The sequence below is a fragment of the Sus scrofa genome, chromosome 1 (genome assembly GCF_054392235.1).
Source record: "Sus scrofa isolate SSC_HxYL_T2T_F1_AM1 chromosome 1, Sscrofa_HxYL_maternal_Yorkshire_Landrace_v2.0, whole genome shotgun sequence".
Classification (NCBI taxonomy): domain Eukaryota; kingdom Metazoa; phylum Chordata; class Mammalia; order Artiodactyla; family Suidae; genus Sus; species Sus scrofa.
Genome location: NC_139383.1, coordinates 2,447,582 through 2,471,678, shown reverse-complemented (window position 1 = coordinate 2,471,678; position 24,097 = coordinate 2,447,582). Strand labels below are relative to the sequence as shown.

The following is a 24,097-nucleotide window of genomic DNA, read 5'->3' as shown; positions in this document are numbered from 1 at the left end:
CACTGCGGGAGGGCCCTTCAGGGCCGGGGGCCGGGCAGCTCCACCCCAGGGGCTGCGTGGGGAGGTCGGAGCCTGGGGGCGGCCCACGCCTGCCAGCTTGTCACACCGATGGCTGCTCGGCAGCTGACATTCTCCCCAGAAAGGAGGGCAGGTGCCCGCCAGGTCCAGATCCAAACTCATCTACAGGCGGAGCAGAGCGGTCCGAGGCTATTATCTGTCTGTCGAGCTCTTCGGGATCCGAATGACAGCGCCCCTCGCTTCCCCCGGGACCGGCAGCGCGTCTTGGAGGCACGAGGCCGAGTCCTGCCGTCCCCTGCCCTCCGGCCCCCCCATCGCCCCCTCTCAAGATAATCGCGCTATTCAAGTCCCTTGCGAGTTCCTGGGGTGGAGGTCCGTACTTTCAGGGGTTCCGGTCACGAGCGTGCCCGTCAGCCGCGTTCCTCTCTTCTCCAGCGCGTCCTTCCGATGTACCAACGAGCCTGCAGACGGAGGGTGCACCAAGGAGCGCGGGCGGCTTATGGCCCCGTGGGCGCCGCAGGCTCACGGAACGCGGAGGCGTTGGAGCCCAAAGGGCTTCAACAACCCCTTGAACCGCCCTCTCCGCTCACGCGTGAGGAAGGAAGGTGTGAGAGTGGGGGCGGCCGCGGTGGCACGGAGACCCTGCCCCCCGGCTGCCCCGGCCGGCCCTCCGGGGAGGGGTCCAAGCCCCGCCTCACACAAAGCCCTGTCTTGTGAATCGTTACATTTCTCTTAAGAAATTCAGGTCTGATGTGCATGTCTGGAAAAACAATCTATTCCTTAGGGAAGGACCATTCCGAAACGTGAAAGAGCATAGGACATAAAATAACGTTTGGTTTGAAAGCTGGCTTTTGTTTTTTTTCTTCCATCTATTCTAGACATTTTTGGTTTGATTTAAATCCTAAGGCCTATAGAAAAAAACGCACAAATTGTCAGTTATGTATAACATTATAAAGGAGACATCTTTGTAACCACTGCATAAGTCAGCTATGGAAAAATATGGAGGTTACAGGTATCCCCATAAATTCATTTTTCCAATACGTGTCATTAAATGAGCAGGCATCCTTAAATAATGTCTTTTCAGTTTTTCTAAACAGACACATACAATATTAATAAGAGCTTATTATGCTCAATAGTATGTTTCATGGCTTCTCTTTTTTTTTTCTTTTCTTTTTTCTTCCCTTTCCTTCCTTTCTTTTTGGTTTAGAGAAGCCCTTTCAATATTTCCTTTAACCTGGGTTTTGTGTTGCTGTATTCTTTAAGTTTTTGTTTGTTGGGAAAAATTTTTATTTCCCCTTCTATTTTAAATGATATTCTTGTTGGATAGAGTATTCTAGGTTGCATATTTTTTTCCTTTGAGCACTTTAAATTTCTCTTGCCATTCCCTCCTGGCCTGTAGTGTTTCTGTAGAGAAATCAGCTGATATTCTTATGGGGGTTCCCTTGTAGGTAACATTCTGTTTTTCTCTTGCTGCCTTTAGGATCCTCTCTTTATCACTAACTTTTGCCATTTTTATTATGATGTGTCTTGGTGTGGGTCTGTTTGGGTTCAGTTTGTTTGGGGCCCTCTGTGCTCTTTTTTTTTTTTTTTTTCATGGCTTCTCTTTTTTTTAGCAGTCCCCGAGGCACACGGAAATTCCTGGTTCAGGGACTGAATCCTCGCCACAGCAGGGACAGTGCCGGATCCTTAACCCACGGAGCTACCAGGGACCTCCTGAAAGCTAGCTTTAAAGGAGCACAAGGAAGTGGGAAAAGCTTCTGGATTTATGCTTATATGTCTCATTCTCACCACATAAAAATGATTTTACAGCAAGCATATCATTGTGGAATATTATAAAAATAACTTTTTATTATGCAAAGTCAAACACGCTTTATGTTTGTTGAAAACTTAAAATAGAGAATGTAGAGAAGAAAATAAAAGCTCCAGGAGTTGTGGCTCAGCACTGACGGAACTGACCAGCATCCGTGAGGACGCAGGTTCAATCCCTGGCCTCGCTCAGTGGGTTAAGGATCCGGTGTTGCTGTGGCTGTGGTGTAGGCCGGCAGTGGCAGCTCCAATTCAGCCCCTAGCCTGGGGACTTCCTTATGGTGCAAGTGCGGCCTAAAAAAAGAAAGAAAGAAAGAAAGAAAGAACGAAAAGCTCCCCATAATCCTCTGATTGCTTTTGTCGGGGTGTGATTCCTACGAGATGACATATATTCGATACTTGTACACACAGAGGCATCTACTCCTGCCGACGGAGGCGGTCACGCGTTCAACAGCATCGCGGTTGCTCCGGACACACAACTTTATATCCTGCCTGGTCTGGGCAGCCTTGTCTCAGGAGCACCTTCTCAAGGACTCTGGGCTGGATGATAAACCAACGTGGAGACATGCGTGCTCTTGGGAGGCTGAAGTCCCTGAGACGAGTGTCTGCACAGGAGGGGACAGGCAGGACCAGGACTCTGCAGGGTGAACGCAGACTCCCCTCGGGTTCCAAGTCCTTTCCTATGACCCCCCCCCCACCATCGGGGGGCTGGAGGGGGTGAGATTGTGCTTGGTGGGAAAGAGGAAATGGCTAGGGTGACCGGAGGAGAAGAGGAAGAGGCTGGGGTGCTGGGCGCAAGCAGGTGAGGCCACTCAGACCTGCTGGCGGAAGGGGCGACGCGGGGGCATCTGGTCAAGGATGAGCTGCTGCAGCGTCCGCTTGACCCGCCTGTGCCTGAGACCACGGGGAGCTGCCCTCCGTGTCTGAGAGCAAACCCCATGCTTCGAGAGTGAAACAGGGGGTTCCAGCAAATGGCCATGTTACGTAGCAGCTGCGCATTTTTGAAACAACAGCTTTACTGAGATAGAAATCACTGACCACTCAATCCGCGCATTTGAAGCGCACCAGTCAATGCGGATTTGCGGAGTTGTTCAGCCATCGCCACAGTCGATTATAAGCCACATTCATTCCCCCCCAAAAAAGTCCAGAGTCATGGAGCCACTCCCCGTCTCCCCAAACCCCAGCCTCGGCAACCGAGACTCTACCTTCCTTGTCTGTGGAGTCCCTGGTCTGCATTTTCATATAAATGGCACCTGACAACACGGAGACCTCTGCGCCTGGCTGCTTGCGCTCACACGTCTTAGAGGTTCATCCATGTGCTGAACTATATGCATAGGGTTCCACTCCTTTCTTTTTTTAGGGCCGCACCCGTGGCGTATGGAAGTTCCCCGGCCAGGAGTCAAAAAGGAGCTTCCACTGCAGGCTACACCACAGCCTCAGCAACACTGGATCCAAAACACGTCTGCGACCTACACAAGAGCTCACGGCAGTGCCAGATCCTCAACCCACTGAGTGAGGCCAGGGATCAAACCCCTGTCCTCATGGATGCTAGCTGGGTTCATTTCTGCTGAGCCACAACAGGATCTCCAGTATTTCATTGCTTTTATTGCCAAATAATATTCCACTGCGTGGATGTACCACAGCTTATGAACAAATTGATGGATATCTGGGGGTTTCCCACATTTTGGCTACTGCGATCAGCTAGCGCTGCTCCCTACACCTTCACGTACAAGTTTGTGGGCAGCTGAATGCTCTAGTTTCTCTTTTGGTTACACATCTAGGGGTGGAAGAGTTGGGTCGTGCGGCAACTCTGTTCAACTTCTGAGGAAGTGCCAGAGATGCTGTTCGTGTCTCAGCCATTCGGATCTTCCCGAACTAACGAATTTCTAACTGGATCTTCTGTTCCTACAGAGCTACGGCTGTAGCTGAAGAGATTATTTCATTCAAACTTGGGGACGGAACGTCAAAACCTGGTTTGTTTCCGGTACATCTTTTAACAAACAATTCTTGAAAATTATATTATTATGAGGATCTTAGACTATTTGGCCAAGTTCAACTGACAGACAGTTTTAGAAATATGATTGTAGCTACAATAAAAAAATGCTCACTATAAAAAGCATGGCTTAAATTATGGGGCTGAGTTAAAAAGGCCAGTGTCTGCAATACGCTAGAAGGGCTACGTCACAGAAGCCAAAATTTTCGTGTACAGAAGAATTACTAGGACAGTTGTTAGAAAAGTCCATTCTAGGCCCTGCCCTAAGAGACGAGGACCCCCTAGGTCAGGAGCGGGGCCTCGGGGACTCTTGCTAACAACGGTCCCCAAAGCCGCACGGGTGATTCGGCCGCAGGCTCCCGTCCGGCCAGAGCGGCCAGTGTCTGTGTCTTCCTCCACTGGCTCTGCCGCCCACGTCGGCTCTTCCCACCTCCCGCGGGAGACCTGCCCCCACCCCCCCACGGCCCGCCTCACCCTCCTGAGTCTTTCCAGAGCCTCGTGGGGAAGAGCTCGTCTTCCTGCGCATCTGCGATGTTTAGGTCTCTACATTTTTTGGGGGGGGGGGTCTCTACATTTTCGGTCCAGGCATTTATCGTCATACATTGTCGGTTCTATGTGGCCCAAAATGCATCGTCTTTACCGGCTGACAGTAAGGGACTTGAAGGCAGAGAATGACATATTTTTCAGTGACGCCTGCACGCAGGTGCTGAGGACTGTGCGATGTAAGACCTAAAAAGTCTATCTCCGAGCTCCCATGTGGCACAGCAGAAACGAATCTGACCAGTATCCATGAGGGCACAGGTTCGATCCCTGGCCTCACTCAGTGGGTTAAGGATCTGGTGTTGCTGTGAGCTGTGGTGTGGGTCGCAGACGCAGCTCGGATCCCACGTTGCTGTGGCTGTGGTGGAGGCCGGCAGCTGTAGCTCTGATTCGACCCCTAGCCTGGGAACTTCCGTATGCCTCACCTGTGGCCCTAAAAAAGCCAAAAAAAAAAAAGTCTGTCTCAACATCTGTGAATTTCAGACCTTGTGTACCCATGCCCTGACACACAGCCCCCCACCCCAACAGGAAAAGACCCCCCCCCCGCCCCCTAATGGTTCCCCTACAAGCCAGACCGGCTATAACTTACCTGCTCTCCAACCTAAGTGGCTTGCGTCCCCTGCCAGCCCACAGAACCATTCAAACAAGCCCATCACATCCTCCCTGGAACCAAGGCCCACCCCACACTTTTGTTCCTACAAAGCCTATGCCTTCCTGGCCCTGGTACTTACTCTGCTCCCGAGCAGCCCTGCATGGCCCCAAGTGGTGCCCAGTGAAGCCTCCTCTCCCCCAGGCGATGAGTCTAGGTGACTAATAAACTTCGTCCTCTCAGCTGCCAGGCCAGGTGTGCTCAGCCTTCTTGCTCTATTGAGGGCACTGGATCCCTCCCTCAACCAACAGGGAACAGGGGGTGGTCAGAGCTCGGTTCTATGAGATGCTGGCTAAACGACCCCGAGCTTGGAATAGAGATCTTAGATAAGAGCTTATCTATTTTTCTTCTGCTTTTTAGGGCCACATCTGTGGTATATGGAAGTTCCCAGGCTAGGGGTCACATCGGAGCTGCAGCTGCCAGCCCACGCCACAGCCACAGCAATGCAGGACCTGAGCCATGTCTGTGACCTACACTGCAGCTCACAGCAATGCTGGTCCTTAACCCACTGAGTGAGGCCAGGGATCTAACCTGCATCCTCCTGGATACTAGTCAGGTTCATAACCTGATGAGCCACAGAGGGAACTCCCATAAGAGCTTATCTTGACCTGTGTGACGTGCCTATAATTTCCTGGGGGTAGAAACACAGAGGCTGGGCATTGGTGTTGGGCTGTATTTCTAATCCCACCCCCAGGACAGAAGGGAAAAATGAGTCACATTTTGCTTGAAACTGAGCAATCCAGTCTGACGGATGAATTTAGGCAGATTTGTTGCCCGATAGGAGCCGTAACAACCTGTTTCTGCAACCGCCCCCCGCCCCCGCCAATGCTCTGTTCTCCAAAAGGCGGAGCATATGGGGAGGGTGCTATCGACACAACACGGCTTCCCTCGGAGGCCTGGAAAGCGCGCAGGGGGTTGTTAGATACTCGGGGACGTGTTCGTGTTGTGTGTCATCAATCAGAGTGTGACGTGTGGACACACAGGAATCACGCAGCACTGAGCCGAACGCCTGTCCCCCCGTGAGCAGCAGCAGCTGAGGCGGGTTGCTGGGCCTCGACGACCCTCACCTTTCAAGGTGGCCTTCTTTAGGACCTTCATGGCGTAGAGCTGCCCCGCGTCGGACCCCTTGACCTTCCTCACCAGGAACACCTGGGGAGAGAACACACAACACCTGCAGTTGGTACGACGGGACCTCATCTTCCTTACGGGACTTGACAAGGGGACGTCCAAGGGCGGCTGGAAAATTCCAATCCAGTAACTACGCTGCAGGAACAAAGGAAAATGGAAAATCTTTCCCAGCGTCTAGCCTGCCGGGCAAAGCCTCACGTCCTTTACGCAGCCCCGTGAGGAACTGAGGTGCCCGGGTGCTGCTGCACGAAGGGTCAGCCTTTGCTCTCGGCCCTTCGCTTTCCACCAAACGCATTATATCAGAAGTAATGCCACCCTCCTCGCTCCCCCTTTTCTTTCTTTCTTTTCAAATTTTTTTTTAAAGACCAGTTGTTCAGGAAAATCTGCACCACCCAGAGGTTTCCAGGGAGATCAGTCTGGCTTATCGGGAGATGCCGTGTAAAGCCGCAGGGCGGAGCGCCTGCGGGTCATTGCCAGTCGCACGGGACGACTCAGATTCTCAAGATAAGCAGGTTCCCTTATCTTCACACGGGACAGACTGACTCTCAAGCAGGTTCTCTTATCTTGAGCTTTCTTCACCCAATTTCAGCTCCGAGGAGTTCAAGTTGACCGAGTTGGACCAAATGGGCATCACATACACTCTGTGGACATTTAGCATTTTCTGAAACACATTTTGAGGTGTAACGTGGAGGAAAAGCAAAAAGAAAGGACAACTGTTTGAGAGCTGAGCGTGAAGGTCGCACTCATTTGTTGAACAAAATTAGTAGAAAACCAACCAACCAACCTGGAGCATCCATCCCCAACCCCCCACCTTCTATGCAGATAAAACGGTATTTGCTTTTTCCCGGACAGTGTTTCCCAACAGATGCAAAAATACGCTGTCGTGATAGAGACACGCGTGCAGACGATACGTGTGTCAGGAGGCGCAGGTGCTGCCGGCGTGTGTGCTTGGAGCTTCACCCCATGGAGCTGCCGAGGATTTGCTCACTTCCAAGTCCCCCGTGCTACCTCGGGGACAACGACTGAGCAGCCCCAGGACGAGGCTCTCCTAATCAGAAAACGGTAACTGCAGGAAAACCCCTCTTGCAAAATAAGAACGCAACAGCGAGAAAGGAGGCCGGGAGGCCGGAGGGCTGGTGGTGAGAGGGTCCAGCCTTGGCAGCTCCCGAGCCCTTCTTCCCGTCTTCTTTTCCACACCCGCTTCCTCCCTCGTCCCCGCAGGATCAGGAGGGCCGTGTGAACTCACACACGAACGCGCACGTGAGGGGCCTGCGCAGGGTCGGGAGGAGGGAGGACCGTCCACTCAAGTCCAAGCCGAAGGCCAAGTTCACAGGGCAGCCGAGCACTGAGATCTGGTTTAAAGGACGTCGAATCTTTGCACAGACTGTGGAACATGAGCCTTTTTCTTTACAGTATTTCAGGCTTTAAAAACGAGATGATTGATAGTAACGGCCGTCTTTATTTATTCGTTTATTTATTTATGTGGCCACACCTGAGGCAGGCGGAAGTCCCTGGACCAGGGAGGGAACCTGCACCACGGCAGGGACCTAAACCGCTGCAGTGACAATGCCACATCCTTAACCCGCTGAGCCACGAGGGAACTCCAGTAATGGCTATTTATACGTCACTGTTTTTTTTTTTTAAATGAGTTCTGTTATTTTTAAAAGGACAGGAAGAATCCCATATTCTACCAGTATCTGTCAGACTCCCGCCACACACCAGGCCCCGCAAGGCCTGCAGCAGCCGAGGCCCTACAGCAGGTGGGGCATCTCAGGGGAGACAAACACACCTCGGGAGAAACAACAAAAAGGGGTAAGAATCACCGTGAGACGAGGGAAGAGGCTGCACCTCCTGCCCCCCGAGCCTCGGCTGCCGTCCTGCGACTCAGGATCGCACTGCGATGCCGAGAAATAAGCTCCCAAAGGACTGGACCCCTCGCGCCAGGGCCGACCCGGACTCTCACACTTAACCTGCGGACTTCCCGCCTGCTGCCTCGCTTTAGTTCGAGAGCTGCCTTTTCCGCAGCTCAGCCTGTGACTCTGCAGGGCCGTGTCCTCCCTAAGCTGCGCCCGGCTTCACGCAGCCCCGAGAGCGCGAGCGGCGATGCCACCGCTAAGGCTGCCGCAGGACTGTCAACCCTGTCTCGGAGGCAGGATGCGGCAGGGGTCTGCCGGGGGGTCAGGCCGTCCCAGGGGACCTCACTCCCCCCAAAGGCGCACACTTAAAGACCTGCTCTCACACCCTGAGGGGACTCACGGGAGCCAGGCTGTGTCTGGCTGGGGTTCGATCAGTTCGGATCTGGAGTTTATCCTCCTGGAGGCTGAGGGGCAGGCAGGGAGCTGGGCGGAGCTAAGGCTGGGCTTCCCCACCTTCCAGAGGCTCTCAGGGACCCTCCCGAGGCTCCGCCCTCCGCTCCAAAGCCTTCGCCTCTCCCTCTGCGACGTGTCAACGGCTTTTCCGATCTGGCTCAGGCCGCCTTCCTCTCGTCCCAAGCACCACATCACTGAACTCGTGATGACTTGACCGGACTCCCAACTGTGACCACCATCCCCAGCAAATCCCTCAGCAGGCTGGCTCCCCGGGCTTTGCAGGACGCAGCGTGGAGATGGGAGCCCAGGCTGCCCCTGGGTGGCCTGGTCCAGGGACAAGCCCGAGGCCACAAGCCTGACTGGTCCCTGGGAGAGATGCCGCCCCGGGACCCACTCCTCAGGGGTTACTGCTGCTCCTGTTCCAGGAACAACCTTCCAGCTGCAGAGGCGGAGAGCAGAGGCTGAGGACAGAGCCGTAAAGGACCCGGGCAGTTGGGGTGACAGGACATCCACCTGCATGGTTCCCAGGAGCGCCGTGGGATCAGCAGCAGGCTCAAGCGAGGTGGTCTTGGTGGCGTTTTATTCATTTCTGCGTCTCCAGCGTCTGCAGCCACCGAAGGGTAGAAGAAACACGGGGGCCCGTGGGGTACGAAGGTGAGCTGGTGCCGGCTTCCCACCAGCGCCGGCTCTCTGGGGCAGAGGCGAGCGTGGAAATCTGCCTACCAGAGGCTTCCTGCAGGAGGGCCCTCCTCCCTCTTCAGAGCAAAGGAAGCCCAGTCCTGCCTAAGGACGTGGGGCCTCCCCCCGAGAGCAAGAGTGAGACAGTAAGAGGCATTACAACGCCTGGCCCCCCTTATCGTTAGTTCTGCTTCTACAAAACCTTCATAAGCACCAGTGGTGGGTGGACACGCGGCTCGTATCTGAGGCTGCCCCGTGCCCACCGATCCCACGGAACTTCCGGGGAGAGTTTTCCAGAACAACGCCTCTTTCTGCCAGAGTCCTGTTGGGTCAGCACAGCGCCCTCGTCCGCCGGGAGCCCCGAGCCCGCGGCTGCTGTCCCCCTTGGCAATGACCCGCCGAGTCGGTGGCTGACTCGGCCCCGCACACAGGCAGGGCTTGCGCTGGTCAGTCAGTAGTTCACGGAGGTTAAACATCTGTAGGAGTTACCGCTGCCTCTTCCTTTTATTTCTCCTCTGTCTTTGATTTGAACCTCTTTATTTTATTTATCTGTTAATATCAAAAGAGATTAATCTCAATGCGGCTTTTTCTGTCTTGTTCAATAACGGCTGGAAGGAAGGGTATGGACGGTGAGAAGACTCTCCTTCCAAGGAGATTCTGCCCACACAAGGCTTCACCTGTTTCTCAGAGATTTGGGGGGTGCTGCATCCAGGGCATGTGGAAGTTCACAGGCCGGGGATCGACCTGTGCCACAGCAGTGACAATGCTGATTCTTAACCCACTGAGCCACCAGGGAACTCCTTCCAGAGGATTTTTTTAAAGCAAAATGGAAACTCACAACTTGCAGGGACTGGGAAAAAGCCTTCCCTCCTTCCGTTTCTAGCATCCAGGTCTCTGAGGAGGACGCTGTCAATGTAGCGTTAGTGCGGCTGAGCTTCCAAGTGGACAGGCTCAGAGCCACACCTTTGCTGAGCTCCGAGCACGTTCTCCATTTCTGCAGCTACCGGGCACCCTGGGGTGCGGGGTCCTCGATGAAGTCAGGGTCCCTCCACGGCCCAGCGCCTGGCCCCCTGCCCTGGCCCCACGGCGAGGCCTCTGATCCCCTGCCCTGGGACAGAGCAGACAGCTGTCAGGATGCTCACGCTGGGCCCAGGCGTCCCCGGGAAGCGACACGCGAGAGTGTCTCTGAAGGGAGCAAGGAGCATCCTGGCTGGTCTCTGTCTCCAAGTCACGGTTCTCAGAGGAACACAGCCCCGCCCCATCCGCAGCGTCTCTAACTAATGGGAAGACAGTCCATTTGCACATAAAGGGGCCTGTCTCCACATTTCAGTGACAGCTTTCTAGACGCAGACACTGAATCATCACTTCTCTTTCTCGTAAATGCCTTCCAAACTGCACTCACCAGCCACGTTTGGAGACCAAGTCGTTTTGAATACTGGTAATTTCGTACGGTTCAAACGAACCTGTCAGCGGATACATTAATATAAACACATGCTCCTTATCACACTGCAGTGTGGAGAGAAAAGAAAAAGACAAGACATTCTCGAGTTCCTGTTGCGGCTCAGCAGGTTAAGAACCTGACATAGTGTCCATGAGGATGCGGGTTTGATCCCTGGCCTTGCTCAGTGGATCTGGTGCTGCCTGAGCTGTGGTGTAGGCTGCAGATGCGACTTGGATCTGCATTGCTGTGCCTGTGGTGTAGGCCAGTGGCTGCGGCTACCATTCAACCCCTAGCCTGGGAACTTTGTATGCCGCAGGTGCAACCCTGAAAAAAGGGGGGGAAAAAAAAAGATCAGCCCTAGGAAGTAGCTCATATTGTCTCCATTTCGTAGACAGGGAAAGGAGGCTGCATAGCGAATGTGGAGACCCCAGCCTCCCTGACTCCGAGCGACAGTCACAGGAACCGGGCCTTCTTTCCCGTGCTCCTCGCTCTCTTAGTTCTCCTCTCGTTGGCACAGTACCTGTGGAACACACACTCCAAAGATGCTCACAGCCCAGGACCCGCTCATCACGGTGACAAACGGAAGGCTCGCCGAGGCTCCAGGAGAGGAGGAGGGTTCAGGCCGCCCAGCTCCGCAGTCATAGGCTTCCAGCACACAAAGTGGGGCCACGGCTCCAGGTACTGGGGACCCGCCCTGTGGCCGCTGCCCGCCCTGTCATTCCACCAGCTCGGGCCACGCCTCCCACAGGCTCCAGAGGCACCTGTGCCGTCTCGCCTCCCCCAGACGGCGAAGTGGGGGCGAGCCAGTGGCCGAGGGTCACTCAGAGGGAACAGGCCCCCTCACCTTCCCATAGGATCCTTGACCCAGAACTTTCAGCAGCTCGAACTGGGATGGGTCGGCCTTCTCAAAGCCGGCCTTCACATGATGGCTGATGTCAACCTCCTTGACGACGCCTTCTTCCTGCAAGAGAACAGGACAGAAGTAAGGCCAGGGCCCCTCTGGACGCGTCCTCCACTGAGCGCGGGACGAGGCGGGTCCCGTACGGACTTTCGGGACTGGAGTCGGAAAGCTGGGGCCCCTGGGCTTTACAGGACCACCCTGCTTCTCTGCGCCAACGATTCTCTTGTGAGCTTTAACTGTTTCTTTTCCCCCGGGGGTTTGATCGGTGGGTCTTAGCAGCGTCTCAAGGAAATGAACAGGGGCCCAGTGAAAGCCAGTCTGCTTCTCAACGGTCTGGGCGGCTTTCCGGACAGGGAGGGATACGGGAAAGCCATGGGAGGCGACGGGCCTCTGAGACTTTGTCTTGAGGTCTGTCTGCACCGCTCCGCTCAAAAGGGTCCCCCATGCGGAAGTGGCTTAGCAAAGGCCGATTTCCCCCCCTTCTCCTTCTCTTCATCCTACTCTCCCTCCCATTTCTGCCAGAGCTCATGCAGAGAATGACTCATCGTCACCCCAGAGGTCATGTTTCAGAAGAAGCGGTCGGATAAGATTTTCTGCCAGGCCAGACGCTCTCCTCGTGGCAAACAAAGCCCTTGATCTTTAAATGAAAACGCTGACCGAAATCACTACTGATTTTCGTCAGAGAACTTCCTGTCCTCGGATATTACTGCCCCTGGAAGGGGGATGCTGCGCGCCCAGCGCCAGCGAGTCGACGTGGAAAGGCTGAAACAGGTGTTTTTCTGACGTTAAAGCCTAACCGTCCCTTGGACCGTGCTTCTCCGAGAGTCCCTTTCCAACGCGTCTGTCCATCTGACGGTTCTCCCTATTCTGGCTTTGGCACGGGGCTGCGTCCTGGAGGACATCAGGAAGGGCTGGCCGAAGGTCACACCTCAAAGCAGCCACCGGTACCTGCACGGGTGGCATGTTCTGGGCACTCGGGCTTTTCATCCCCTATTCCTTTTATTCCTTAAAACTCTACGAAGTGGAGATTTTACCCCAAATAAGGTTGCACAGCTGGACACGTGGGAGGTGGGTTTCCAGCTTCCTCCCTGTGTTTTAGTTGCAGAGCAAATATTTTCAAATGAAATCGTAGCGGCCATGATCCGCAGAACAGGGGCCTCTCTCGAAAAGGCACAAAAAGTTCAGTCTCAAAAGTTATAAACCTTACTATTTTATCTCCACGCAATCAGTATCGGACACCTTGAAAAGTACGGAAAGGTCGCGTGGGCGACAAAACGGTCCTCTTTGCTTTTTTGATTCCACTGGTTCAGCTTCCATACTTCCAAGGATTACTTGCCATTTTTGTAAAAACGATGGTTTTTCTATTTGTAAAAAGCAATGCATTTGGTCCCAGTGGATTCTTTGTGGCCAGTCCCCACGGTTTTCAAGACAAAGAATTACAATGTTGTTGCTATGGAACTGCTCCTGAGTAGGTAAGGGAGAGGGAGACCACCGAGGGTGCCCCCCAGCTCCGGGCAGGTGCTGAGACCCACTGGGGGTGGGGCAGGTGTTGAGACCCAGTGGGGGTGGGGCAGGTGTTGAGACCCAGTGGGGGGTGGGGCAGGTGTTGAGACCCAGTGGGGGGTGGGGCAGGTGTTGAGACCCAGTGGGGGGTGGGGCAGGTGTTGAGACCCAGTGGGGGGTGGGGCAGGTGTTGAGACCCACTGGGAAGTGGGGACCACATTTGAGCCCCTGGAGTCCCAGGGCCCCCTACCTACAGGAGACCTGCGGCTTCTGTGGGGAAATCTCCCCACTCACGACAAGGAGGCGGGAGGAAGGGAGGCCTCGGGCTCACTGCCACCTGTTCCCACCCGAGGACCAATTTCCCTCTCAGAAGACCAGGCCCAGCCGAAGTTCAAACCATCCTCCAGATCCCCACAGAAACGCAGGTGCTGTCATGAAGGAAAGTGAAGCCTGTCGCTTAGGTAAGAGTGAGATGCCCCATTTCCGTTGATACATAGCATCTCCCGGCATCTGGTTCTTCCTGCCCCGGCCCCCCTCCCACCTGCCACAGGACAGCACTGAGTCACCCAGAGTCCCCGCTCACACTGCTGACGGGAGAGGAAATCTGACCATGGGATGCTTGGAAGGCGAAGGGTGGGCGAGGTTGCAGGGGGCAGGGGAAGCAGGTGACTGGGGAGCAGGTGACAGCCAGGGACTCACTCATGAGCACACGTCACAGAAATGACTGCGTTTCTTCTTTTCTTTTTTCTTTTCTTTTTTTGGTCTTTTTGCCTTTCCTAGGGCCACTCCCATGGCACATGGAGAGTCCCAGGCTAGGGGTCTAATCGGAGCTGTAGCCACTGGCCTACGCCAGAGCCATAGAAACTCAGGATCCAAGCCGAACCTGCGACCTACACCACAGCTCACGGCAACGCTGGATCTTTAACCCACTGAGCAAGGCCAGGGATCGAACCCACAACGTCATGGTTCCTACTCGGATTCATTAACCACCACGCCACGACGGGAACTCTATGACTGTTTTTCTTCAAGAAACACAGGCCATCCCTTGCTTCAGCAGCCCTGCCTGCAGGTGCATGAGCTCCCTCCACGTGCCGGGACAGCGGGGCCCCCTCGGCAGCCAGGTGGTCCCAGAGCCCCGGACCCCAGGAGTCCCGCCAAGACCCTGCTGCACCCGCTCCTATGATGGGGGGGCCCAGCCCGCAGCTGCCAGCACCCCCAGCCCAGCACACCCACCACACACCAGTACCTGTCCTTCCCGGCTCATCGTTGTCCTAATGTTTCAAATCACAGGCTTAGGAGCCAACCTCCCTTAATGTTTCATGTTTTGTGTAGATTCTTGTTGTCAAAGCATGTGGGACAAACACACTCCAAGCACACACCTAACTCCACCCTCGCGAATGGCGTGAAAGCCCCAGGGCTCTTCCCGATAACACTGCCACGCAGTAAGGTCTCATTTCGAACCAATAAGGGCCTCAACAGCAGAGTCTACAGGGCCATCCACGGAAGAAGGAACCTCGGCCTTTTCCATCTCTCAGACAGTTTGGCTTGAACTTGCCTAAGGATGCTTTGTTTTTCTCTTTCTCAAGAACCGGAAAAAAAAAAAAAAAAAGAAAGAAAGAAGAGAAAAGGAGAAAAGGCCTGGAATTGGATGCTGGATGCAGGGCCTGTGTGCACAGGAAACGCTGGTTGGGGGGAGAGGGCATGCCCAGGCTTGTCTGCTTCTAACTCTTTCCAGACTGGACCGTCCTACTTTCCAGATCGTTCGTGATTACTGCCTTAAAGGGCAACCAGATTTAAATACTGTCCATGCCTCATTCTGAAATACATGTCCTTTCTTTTTTATGGGGCAGGTCATTTTTCCTAGAACTCTATGTGGATTTTCATGCTGCTCCCTTAAGAAAATAGTCTGTTCCTACATCCTCCAGGGAGCACTAAACATTTGGTTTCTAACATCATTCCCATGAAAGAATATCTTTTTTTAAATAACTGAGACCTTTGTGGGAAGAACCTGGCATCACAGTCAGGTGCTTGTTCTCCAAGCAAGGATTTCAAAAACATTCTAATGTGAGAGAGAAAAACTGGAGAAACACAGAGTTCCCTTGTAGCACAGTGGGTTAAGAACCTGGCATTGTCACTGCTATGGCAGGGGTTCCATCCCTGGCCCGGGAACTTTCACATGCCACAGGCGCAGCCAAAAACAAGAACAAAAACAAAAAACCTAGAGGAATAAATTGTTGGAATGACATCGATATATGACAAAATAATCTGTGACAGGGAATTTTAGAATCACTGTTGAATTATGCTTGAAATTCTTTTTTTTTTTTTTTGTCTTTTTGCCTTTTCTAGGGCCACTCCTGCGACTCATGGAGGTTCCCAGGCTAGGAGTCTAATCAGAGCTGTAGCCACCAGCCTTCACCACAGCCATAGCAACATGAGATCCGAGCCGTGTCTGCAACCCACACCACAGCTCATGGCAACGCCGGATCCTTAACCCACGGAGCAAGGCCAGGGATGGAACCGGAATCCTCATGGTTCCTAGTCGGATTTGTTAACCACTGCGCCATGATGGGAACTCCAATTCCTTTTTTAAAAAAATATATTTCTCCATTATATGAAATTCTGACCAATGGAAGAAACCCCCATACAGGTGTTTGAGGTGGAGAACCACTGACGAAACACCAGAGGGGACCAGTGGCTGCCGCTCTCTGCCTGGCGCCAAGGTCACCTTGGTAGGTAGTTTCCGCTCTTCTGAGTGATCCGCTTTTCATGTCATTTAAAGAGAGAATATTTATGAAAAGTAAATGCAGATTAAAAGTTGTGGAATATTGGGAGTTCCCGACGTGGCGCAGCGTTAACGAATCCTACCAGGAACAATGAGGTTGCGGGTTCCATCCCTGGCCTCACTCAGTGAGTTAAGGATCCGGCGTTGCCTTGAGCTGTGGCGTAGGTCACAGACGCAGCTCAGATCCCAAGCTGCTGTGCTCTAGGCTGGCAGCTGACCCCTAGCCTGGGAACCTCTGTATGCCATGGGTGCGGCCCTAAAAAGACAAAAGACCCCCCCCCAAAAAAATTGTGGAATATTAATGATAAGGGCATAGACAGTAAAAACTGGGCAAGTGCTAGCTTGGTCTCCAAAAGAGAGGAAGGGTCCTTCTAGAAAGCACTAACATGCACGCAGGAAACGCGTTAAACTCGACTCCCTTCCAGCAAGTCCTGCCAGGCTAGCCCCGCCCCACCCCGGCCTCCTTAATGCAGCGCCACAGCGCCGACCGGAGAAGTGCAGGCTGGCTTTCCGGGGTCTCACGGGGGACTCCGGTCGGCAGAGGCTGCCCTTGTGAGGTGTTCCCACTGGGGCACTACCGCCAGGGTCCCTCTTCCAGACCCCAAACCGGGTGCCCAGGAGCAACATTTGTTCAGCGGTGCCCCTGCGCGAGAACCACCAGGGGGCTTGTTAAAAACACAAGCCCCGGGCTCGGGGCGAGGCCGCGTCTGCTGCCCGGAGCATCCCCATCCCGCTGGCTCCCGCTGTATTCCTGCCCGCGCCCATCCAGCAGGTGGTCCCGGCAGCACAACACAGGCCATCCTGACCCGCAGCCACTGGCCCCCGGCACCCCCTGCTGCTTCATCCCCAACATCCCCCCTTGGAAGCCCATCCTGCCAGGCTTTGCGTTACCGTCCAAACCCCGATGGCTCCCAGGCCCCACCCCCCCTCCGGAACTGCAGACGTGAGACTCGGCCCAGGCCAAGCCCCAGGTGCGTGCAGGCTCACCGGGACCTCAGGGGCCGTGTGCCTCCCTGGTCCTCAGCGCTGTGCCGGCAAACCCTGCCTTTGTCCTCCCCCCACCGCAGTGTGAGCTCAGCCCCTCAATGCACAGTGTTGTCATCAGCCCTCCAGGAGCAGGTCAGGGCCTCTGCCTTCTCACCCTGTTCCTGAAACACGCGGTGGCCTTGAGCGCTTCCTACCACTTCCCAACTCGTGGATGCGATTCGCTGCTTTTAGTTTTATTCTTTATTTTTTGGCAGAAGTTCCCAGGCCAGGGGTCAAACCCGCACCTTGGCAGTGACCTGGGCTGCTGCAGTGACACCTGATCCTTAACCTACAGATCCACCAGGGAACGCCCACGATTTAAGTGTTTTTAAAATGAGATTTTATCTACACTTTGGTTTTTCAGAAGAGGGCTCACCACACCGAGCCTACCGCCCTGCCAGGAAGCAAGTGCAGAAATGCTTTGCAAGGGGGCAGAAGGCACCAACGAGCTCCCCCACCTCCTCCAGGGAGTGAAGCCAGGGCCCACCCCGGGGAGTCCCTTGGAGGGCGGCACACCCCCCAGTAAAGTGTCCTGAACCAAGGGGCACAGGCCGCTCACAACAAAGCCAAGAGGTGGCGGTGCACACGCTGTGCAAGGTGGGAGGGACCAGGCCTGAGCCACAGGCAGCTCTGAGATCCCAGGAGGGGGTGAGGCCCAGGCAGAGGGAAGGGCTGCAGGTGCCCCCAGGTCTGCCCGCCGCTAGCAGTGCCCAGTGTCCAGGCCTGCCCACCACTGGCAGTGCCCAGGGCCCCAGGTCTGCCCGCCACTGAAAGTGTCCAGGACCTGAGCCACAGCTCCGTCTGGCACAAGGGGCAATTCCCCGAGGGACAGGTCACGCGGCCACACTGGTGCTCTTTTCTCACCTGTCCTGGAATGGAGTTTTTCCCTTTTCCTTTTTTTGTCATTTTAGGGCCACACCTGCGACACATGGAGGTTCCCAGGCGAGGGCTCAAATGGAGCTGCAGCTGCCAGCCTCACCACAGCCACAGCCACGCCAGATCTGAGCCGTATCTGTGACCTACACTGCAGCCGAAGCAACGCCGGATCCTGAACCCACCGAGCAAGGCCAGAGATCGAACCTATGTCCTCACAGACACTATATTGGGTTTTTAACCTGCTGAGCCACGACTGGAACCCCTTTCCTTTTTCTACCAAACAAAGTGGCCCAGTGCCCAGGGCAGTGGGAGCCACGCACACGCGGGCACCGTCAGCAAGGCGTGGCCAGGGCTGCAGACCCGAGTCCACCTTCAAAAAGACCCCCTGAGCCCTGAAGCCCCCCGTGTCCAAACTGGGCTGAACCTGGGGTTCCTGTGTCACAGCGGCAGGAAGAGAAGGGACAGAGCAGACGCCGCTCAGGTCTGTTCTCCTCCTTGTGTTTCCGACAAACTCTGGCCCTGCCGCCGCTCCCAGTAACTCTGCTTATTGAGACGGGTTTCCCGTCTCCACGGCTTCTGTCTGTCTTCACCCCGTTGCCTGTTGTCCCTTCACCTGATTCCCCCTCCCTCTGAAGGCCTCTCGGTTGCTGGTGTTTCTAGAAATCACAGGCTACGCAAATTGGACGCCCGGGAAGCTGCGATTGGAGACAGGGCCGGGCAGATGGAGCAGCGTCTCTGCAGGTGCCTCCCTGCGGAGAGTCCCAGACTCAGGCTGAGGCTCCCGGGTGCTGACAACTTGATGACACTTCAGCGGGTTAATTCTAGTAAGTTCTATGAATCCTTGAGCCCCCTGCGAAGCAACATTCTGTGGAGACAAGGTGTGAGGTGACAGAGATCCGAGGCTCTAGTATCAGGACGTGGTGTTTTAGGTGCGGGCTCTAAATGACACTTTCTGTCTCATCTCGAAAGGTGCCTTTAGGACATGTTGCAAAGAGTCATTTCTAACTCGGGTGAGAACTTCGTCATCGACGCACCTGGCTTTGCTAAGATGCGCTTAGGAGCCTTCGAAAAGCCTCCAAAGTGTGGGTGGGAAATGGATGGTGCCACCGCAACGAAGCTTCCTTCCAGAACAAATGGCTTTGTGTGTGGATGGTGTCTGTCCTGAGGCTGCATAAGTCTTTATTCTTTTTTAAAAATTCTAAATTTTTTTAGTGGTTGCACCTGCAGCAAATGGAAGTTTCCAAGGTAAGGATCAAATTGGAGCTGCAGCTGCCGGCCAAGCCACAGCCACAGCAACGTGGGATCCTTAACACACTGAGCGAGGCCAGAGACTGAACCTGCATCCCCATGGACACTACACAGTAACAGAAACCATGGGCTGTGTGAACCCAACCGCTCAGGCATCTCTTGCAGACACTGGACTCGGGTACCACGGACCAGGGAGGTCTCCTGGCAGGTGCCTATGCACTGACCGGGCATCTCTAAGCCACACGTGTGGAGGAGGGCCATTTGGGTTTGCAACAAAGACGTTGCTAAAGTAACAGACTTCTGTTAAACGGTCCAACAAACACAGAGCAATAGTTATTAAAACAGACTGCTATGATTGCGGAAGTCTTATCTTGGGATACGTCTCTTTAACTTTTACTCTGAAAGCAGAGATGCAAAGGACCCCCTCCCAGAAGCGGTGCTGGCCCGGCCCCTCTCCTCAGCAGGCTCGTGTGTGGTCTGGACGAGGGCAGCCAAAGCAGAGTCTGTGGGGGCAGGTAAGGACGCGTCGCCCAAATTGGTAGCATCTTCGTAAAAGGGGATAATCTGCAAAAGGATCACAAGAGGCCACTTGGGAGAGCAGAGTGCTGCCAGGACCATTGAGCGTGCGGCCGAGTGTGCAAGACGAGGTCGCGTTTTAGAAAAACGATGTGCCCGGCAGAGAATTTTATATCATGACAGAGTCATTGGTCCCAAGGCAGCGAGGATCGCAGAGTCACTGCACTCATGTTTTGTAAAAATATATGCCACTATCAGAGTTCCCCTGTGGTGAAATGGGTTAAGGATCCAGCATTGTCACCGCAGTGGCGTCACGGCTGCAGCATGGCTTCAAGCTCTGGCCTGGGAACTTCCGTATGCCTCTAGCGCAGAAGAAAAAAATACATATGCATGTGCCACTAGGAATACAAAGCATTGGGCTTACTGGGCAGACTGGTAGACACTTACAGGAAGACTTATTTTGGCTGTGCCCACAGCATGCAGAAGTTCCCAGGCCAGGGATCAAACCCACGCTGCCGCAGTAACCAGAGCCATGGCAGGGACAATGTAACCTCTGAGCCACCAGGAAACTCCAGAAGGCTTCTTTTATTCACACGCAAACTCTGTGAGATGTACGAAGAGGTGCAGGTGTTCATACCTTTTGACCCAGGGTCTCACTCCTCTGACTTTATCAAAACCGTCTGAATATCGAAAGCTGTTTATTATGTTCTTATTAATTTTATTTTATTTTTTGGTCTTTTTTTTACTTTTTAGGGCCGCACTTGCAGCATATGGAGGTTCCCAGGCTAGGGGTCTAATCGGAGCTGTAGCCGCTGGCCTACATTTTTAAATGAGTGAAGACACGAGAAACAATTTAAATGTCAGCAAATGCAGAAGAATCGAGTAAACAGTGACATCCATGAAAACGAACAAACCACGTACAGGATACATGTGCTGAAAATTACAGAGCGCGACGGAACGAAGTCAGAAAAGAGCTAAATAAATAGAGACACACTCCTGTTCGCAGATTGGAAGACTCAGCAGAGTAAAGAGCTAAAGAGCGTAATTCTCCAGACACTGACCTGTAGGTAAACTGTAGGTAAGACTGTAGGTGTGACTGTAGGTAAGCTGTAGGTGTGACTGTAGGTAGGACTGTAGGTATGGTTGTAGGTAAACTGTAGGTGTGGCTGTAGGTATGACTGTAGGTATAACAAGTCCTACCAACATCCAAGCACGGCTTCTTGTAGGCATTGGCAGGCTTATTCCAAAACATCTATGGAAATGCAAATGACCTAGAATCGCTGAAATTTCTTTTTAAAGAGACCAGTAAGTGGGAGGAGTCACTCTGCTGGTGGTTATGGGCTCACACCATGGCTACGGGAACCAGGGTCGTGTGCCTGGTGGAAGGACAGATGTGCAGGCTATTGGAATGGAGCAGAAGGCCCTAGAATGAAGCCCATCAAATGAACCCACGTGATTTTGACGGAGGGGAAGAAGAGATTCGAGGAGGAAGGAGAATCTTTTCAGCAAAGGGTCCTGGGCGCTGTACTCAGTCCCTACGTCACACAATGAACTGAAAATGAGTCACAGTCTTAAACGTAAAACATGAAAGTATAAGCCTTTGAGGAGAAAAGCTTCAGGACCTGGGGCTGGGGAGAGGATTTTTTTACATATGACCCTCAAAGCATGATCCATAGAAGGAAAAATTAATACACTGAACTTAGTCAAAACTGAAAACTTTTATTCTGTAAAGACTGCTAAGAAAATGAAAAGTCAAGTTATAGGAGTTCCCTGGTGGCCTAGTCATTAAGAATTTGGCATTGTCACTGCTGTGGCACAGGTTCAGCCCCTGGCCTGCAAACTTCCACATGCCATGGGCTCAGCCAAAAAAAAAAGAAGAAGAATTCTGAAAACTCAGTAAAATAAAACAAATAATCCAGTTAGAAAATGGGCAAAAGAGAGAAGCAGCCTTTTCACTCATGAAGTTATTCAGGTGGCAAACAACCACATGAAGGTATATTGAACATCATTAGCCACGAGAGAAATGCAGAACCACAGTGAGATCCCACCATACAACCATCAGCGGCTCAAACAGAAGCCACAGCGATAACACCGAATGCTGGTGAGGACAGAGAGAAAGCGGATCGCTCGTGCATCGTTGGAGGGGATGCAAAGTGGTCCAGCCGCTGGCAAAGAGTCACGCAGCTTCTTACAGACTGATACACGACCTCCCCGTACAAGCCCAAAACTGCACCTTGGGCTTTCATCCCAGAGGAACGCAGACGGCGCTCACGCACAAACCGGAGCGTCGCAGCTCACAGCAGCTTTACACCCAAACAGCAACCAACTCAGCCGCCCTCCAGGTAAATGCTAAGCAAATTTAGGTACATCATCTGGCCGCGGTCAAAAGGACAAACTCCTGACACACACGACACGAATGCGTCTCCACAGAATTATGCTGAATAAAAAGAGTCACGTGTCCGTCGCAAAAGATTGTATTTATTCTACGAAGGACAAGTTCATACTTCAGGCAAGAAGCAAACAATGTCAGCATAAGGGCTTCTCTGCCCCCGGGCTCCCCTCGCCCTTGCCGCCTGCGAGGTGCCCCGTCCGTCTGCATCCTGCAGGAACCAGACCCCAGCGCGGAGACAGCGGCTCCGCCAGAAAGATCCGTGCCGCTCCTTCCGACGCCAGCTGCCCCACTCCTTAGAAGGCAGCCCTCCTCTCTCGGTCCTGCGACGGTCAGGCCCCCCGCCACGAGCCGCGTCTGTGCAGAGACGCCTTCGGGGACTCTTGTGTCCGTGACAGTACCTCAAAGAGAGGGACGGGGGCTGAGCCGGCAGGCGGGTCAGACAACCCGAGGAGACGCCGGGCGCCCCGGAGGAAGTTCCAGCTTAAACACGCACGACCTCATTAATGGTTTTGCGAGTGTACGGCCGCTGTTCTGCTCATTTCACAAGGTGACTGTCTTTACGAATGTGCGACTGAGACTCCGGTAAAAATAACGATGACGAGTGACCCGAAACAACGGACTTACAGTTTTGTAAGATCAGTGACTGTAACCGGGCAACGTCAGACATGGGAAGAAGCCACACGAGGGAACCTTTCCTGGATCACAAGAGCCTAGGAGGACAGGCGGCCCGGGGCTCGGGGCCACTGTTCACGGGGTCCAGGCCAGGAACCGCCCAGGGGGTGGCCTCTCGACCAGATCCTTGCCTGACCTGGGGATGAGCACTCCTAGTGCCAGGGACAAACTGGCCAGGAAAGGCCCCCAGAGCCCGGGTGAAATGAGGACAGAAGGGGAAGGACGGCCCAGCAATGCCCCCGACCGTCCCCGACATACAGAGACACACACACACACAGACACAGATACAGACACACACACACAGACACACACACAGTCACACACAGAGACAGATACACATACAGACACACACACACACAGAGACACACACAGACACACACAGACACAGATACACATACAGACAGAGACACACAGACATAGACACACAGACACAGATACACAGACACACACAGACACAGATACAGACACAGACACACACACACAGAGACACATACACACACAGATAACAGACACACACACACATAGACACAGACACAGACACACACACACAGATACACATACAGACACAGACACACACAGACACAGATACAGACACAGACACACACACACAGACACAGATACAGACACAGACACACACACACAGACACAGATACAGACACAGACACACAGAGACATACACAGACACACACACACAGACACAGATACACATACAGACAGACACACACACACAGACATACAGAGACACAGACACAGATAACAGACACAGACACACACAGAGTCACACACAGAGACAGATACACATACAGACACAGACACACACAGAGACATACAGAGACACAGACACACACAGACAGATACAGACACAGACACACACACACAGACACAGATACAGACACAGACACACACACACAGACACACACACACACAGACACAGATACACATACAGACACACACACAGTCACACACAGAGACAGATACACATACAGACACAGATACAGACACAGACACACACACACACAGACACAGATACACATACAGACACACACACAGTCACACACAGAGACAGATACACATACAGACACACACACACAGAGACACACAGAGACACACACAGACACAGATACAGACACAGACACACACACACAGACATAGACACACAGACACAGATACACAGAGACATACACAGACACACACAGACACAGACACACACAGACACACAGATACATACAGACACACAGACACACACAGACACAGACACACAGACACACAGACACTGAGACAGACACACACACACAGACACAGAGACACACAGATACAGACACACAGATTTGCAGGAGGAAAGTTTACGAACCCGTGTCTTGCATCTCCCCCCACTTAGAGAAGCACTAAACCTGTCGGGAAGGCTCAGCTCCTTGCAAAGAGCCGTGAGCTTCTATCCAGATGTGCCCTGACTTGGCGCACCCCTCTCGCCGGCACCACACATACGCCAGCCTCCCCCTCACCTCTTCACAACAGTCCTCAGAGCTCTGGGTTGCCATCCTAGCTTGGCTCCGATACGACTTCCCGTTTCGTTCTTAGATGGACTATTGATTACATTTCACTGACAGTACGAATCCCAT

At 53.5% G+C, this 24,097-nt stretch overlaps 1 protein-coding gene and 2 long non-coding RNA genes across 20 annotated transcripts in view; 2 read left to right on the top strand and 1 right to left on the bottom strand.

Moving 5' to 3' along the window:
* The window catches only part of RPS6KA2 (ribosomal protein S6 kinase A2), a 319,578-nt gene that overhangs the window by 74,529 nt on the left and 220,952 nt on the right, over positions 1-24,097 (bottom strand). For 14 of the 18 annotated variants that reach the window (XR_014843479.1, XR_014843492.1, XM_085021807.1 and 11 more), the window contains 2 exons: positions 11,407-11,523; positions 6,074-6,155 (listed from right to left, as the gene is read on the bottom strand). Coding sequence is in view for 16 of the 18 variants with exons in the window: in XM_085021807.1 (XP_084877933.1) it covers positions 6,074-6,155; positions 11,407-11,523 (199 nt within the window). In the remaining 2 variants the exon portion in view is untranslated. Of the gene's footprint in view, positions 1-6,073; positions 6,156-11,082; positions 11,524-14,212; positions 14,648-24,097 lie in introns of those variants that run through there. The other 4 variants (XM_085021850.1, XM_085021841.1, XM_085021834.1 and 1 more) reach the window with 2 other exon arrangements.
* Positions 10,724-12,838, top strand: LOC146405871 (uncharacterized). Its single transcript, XR_014843605.1, has 2 exons — positions 10,724-11,688; positions 11,986-12,838. It is a non-coding gene; the product is annotated as an uncharacterized LOC146405871 (long non-coding RNA).
* Positions 13,696-18,923, top strand: LOC146405870 (uncharacterized). The gene is made up of 2 exons (XR_014843598.1): positions 13,696-15,411; positions 15,940-18,923. It is a non-coding gene; the product is annotated as an uncharacterized LOC146405870 (long non-coding RNA).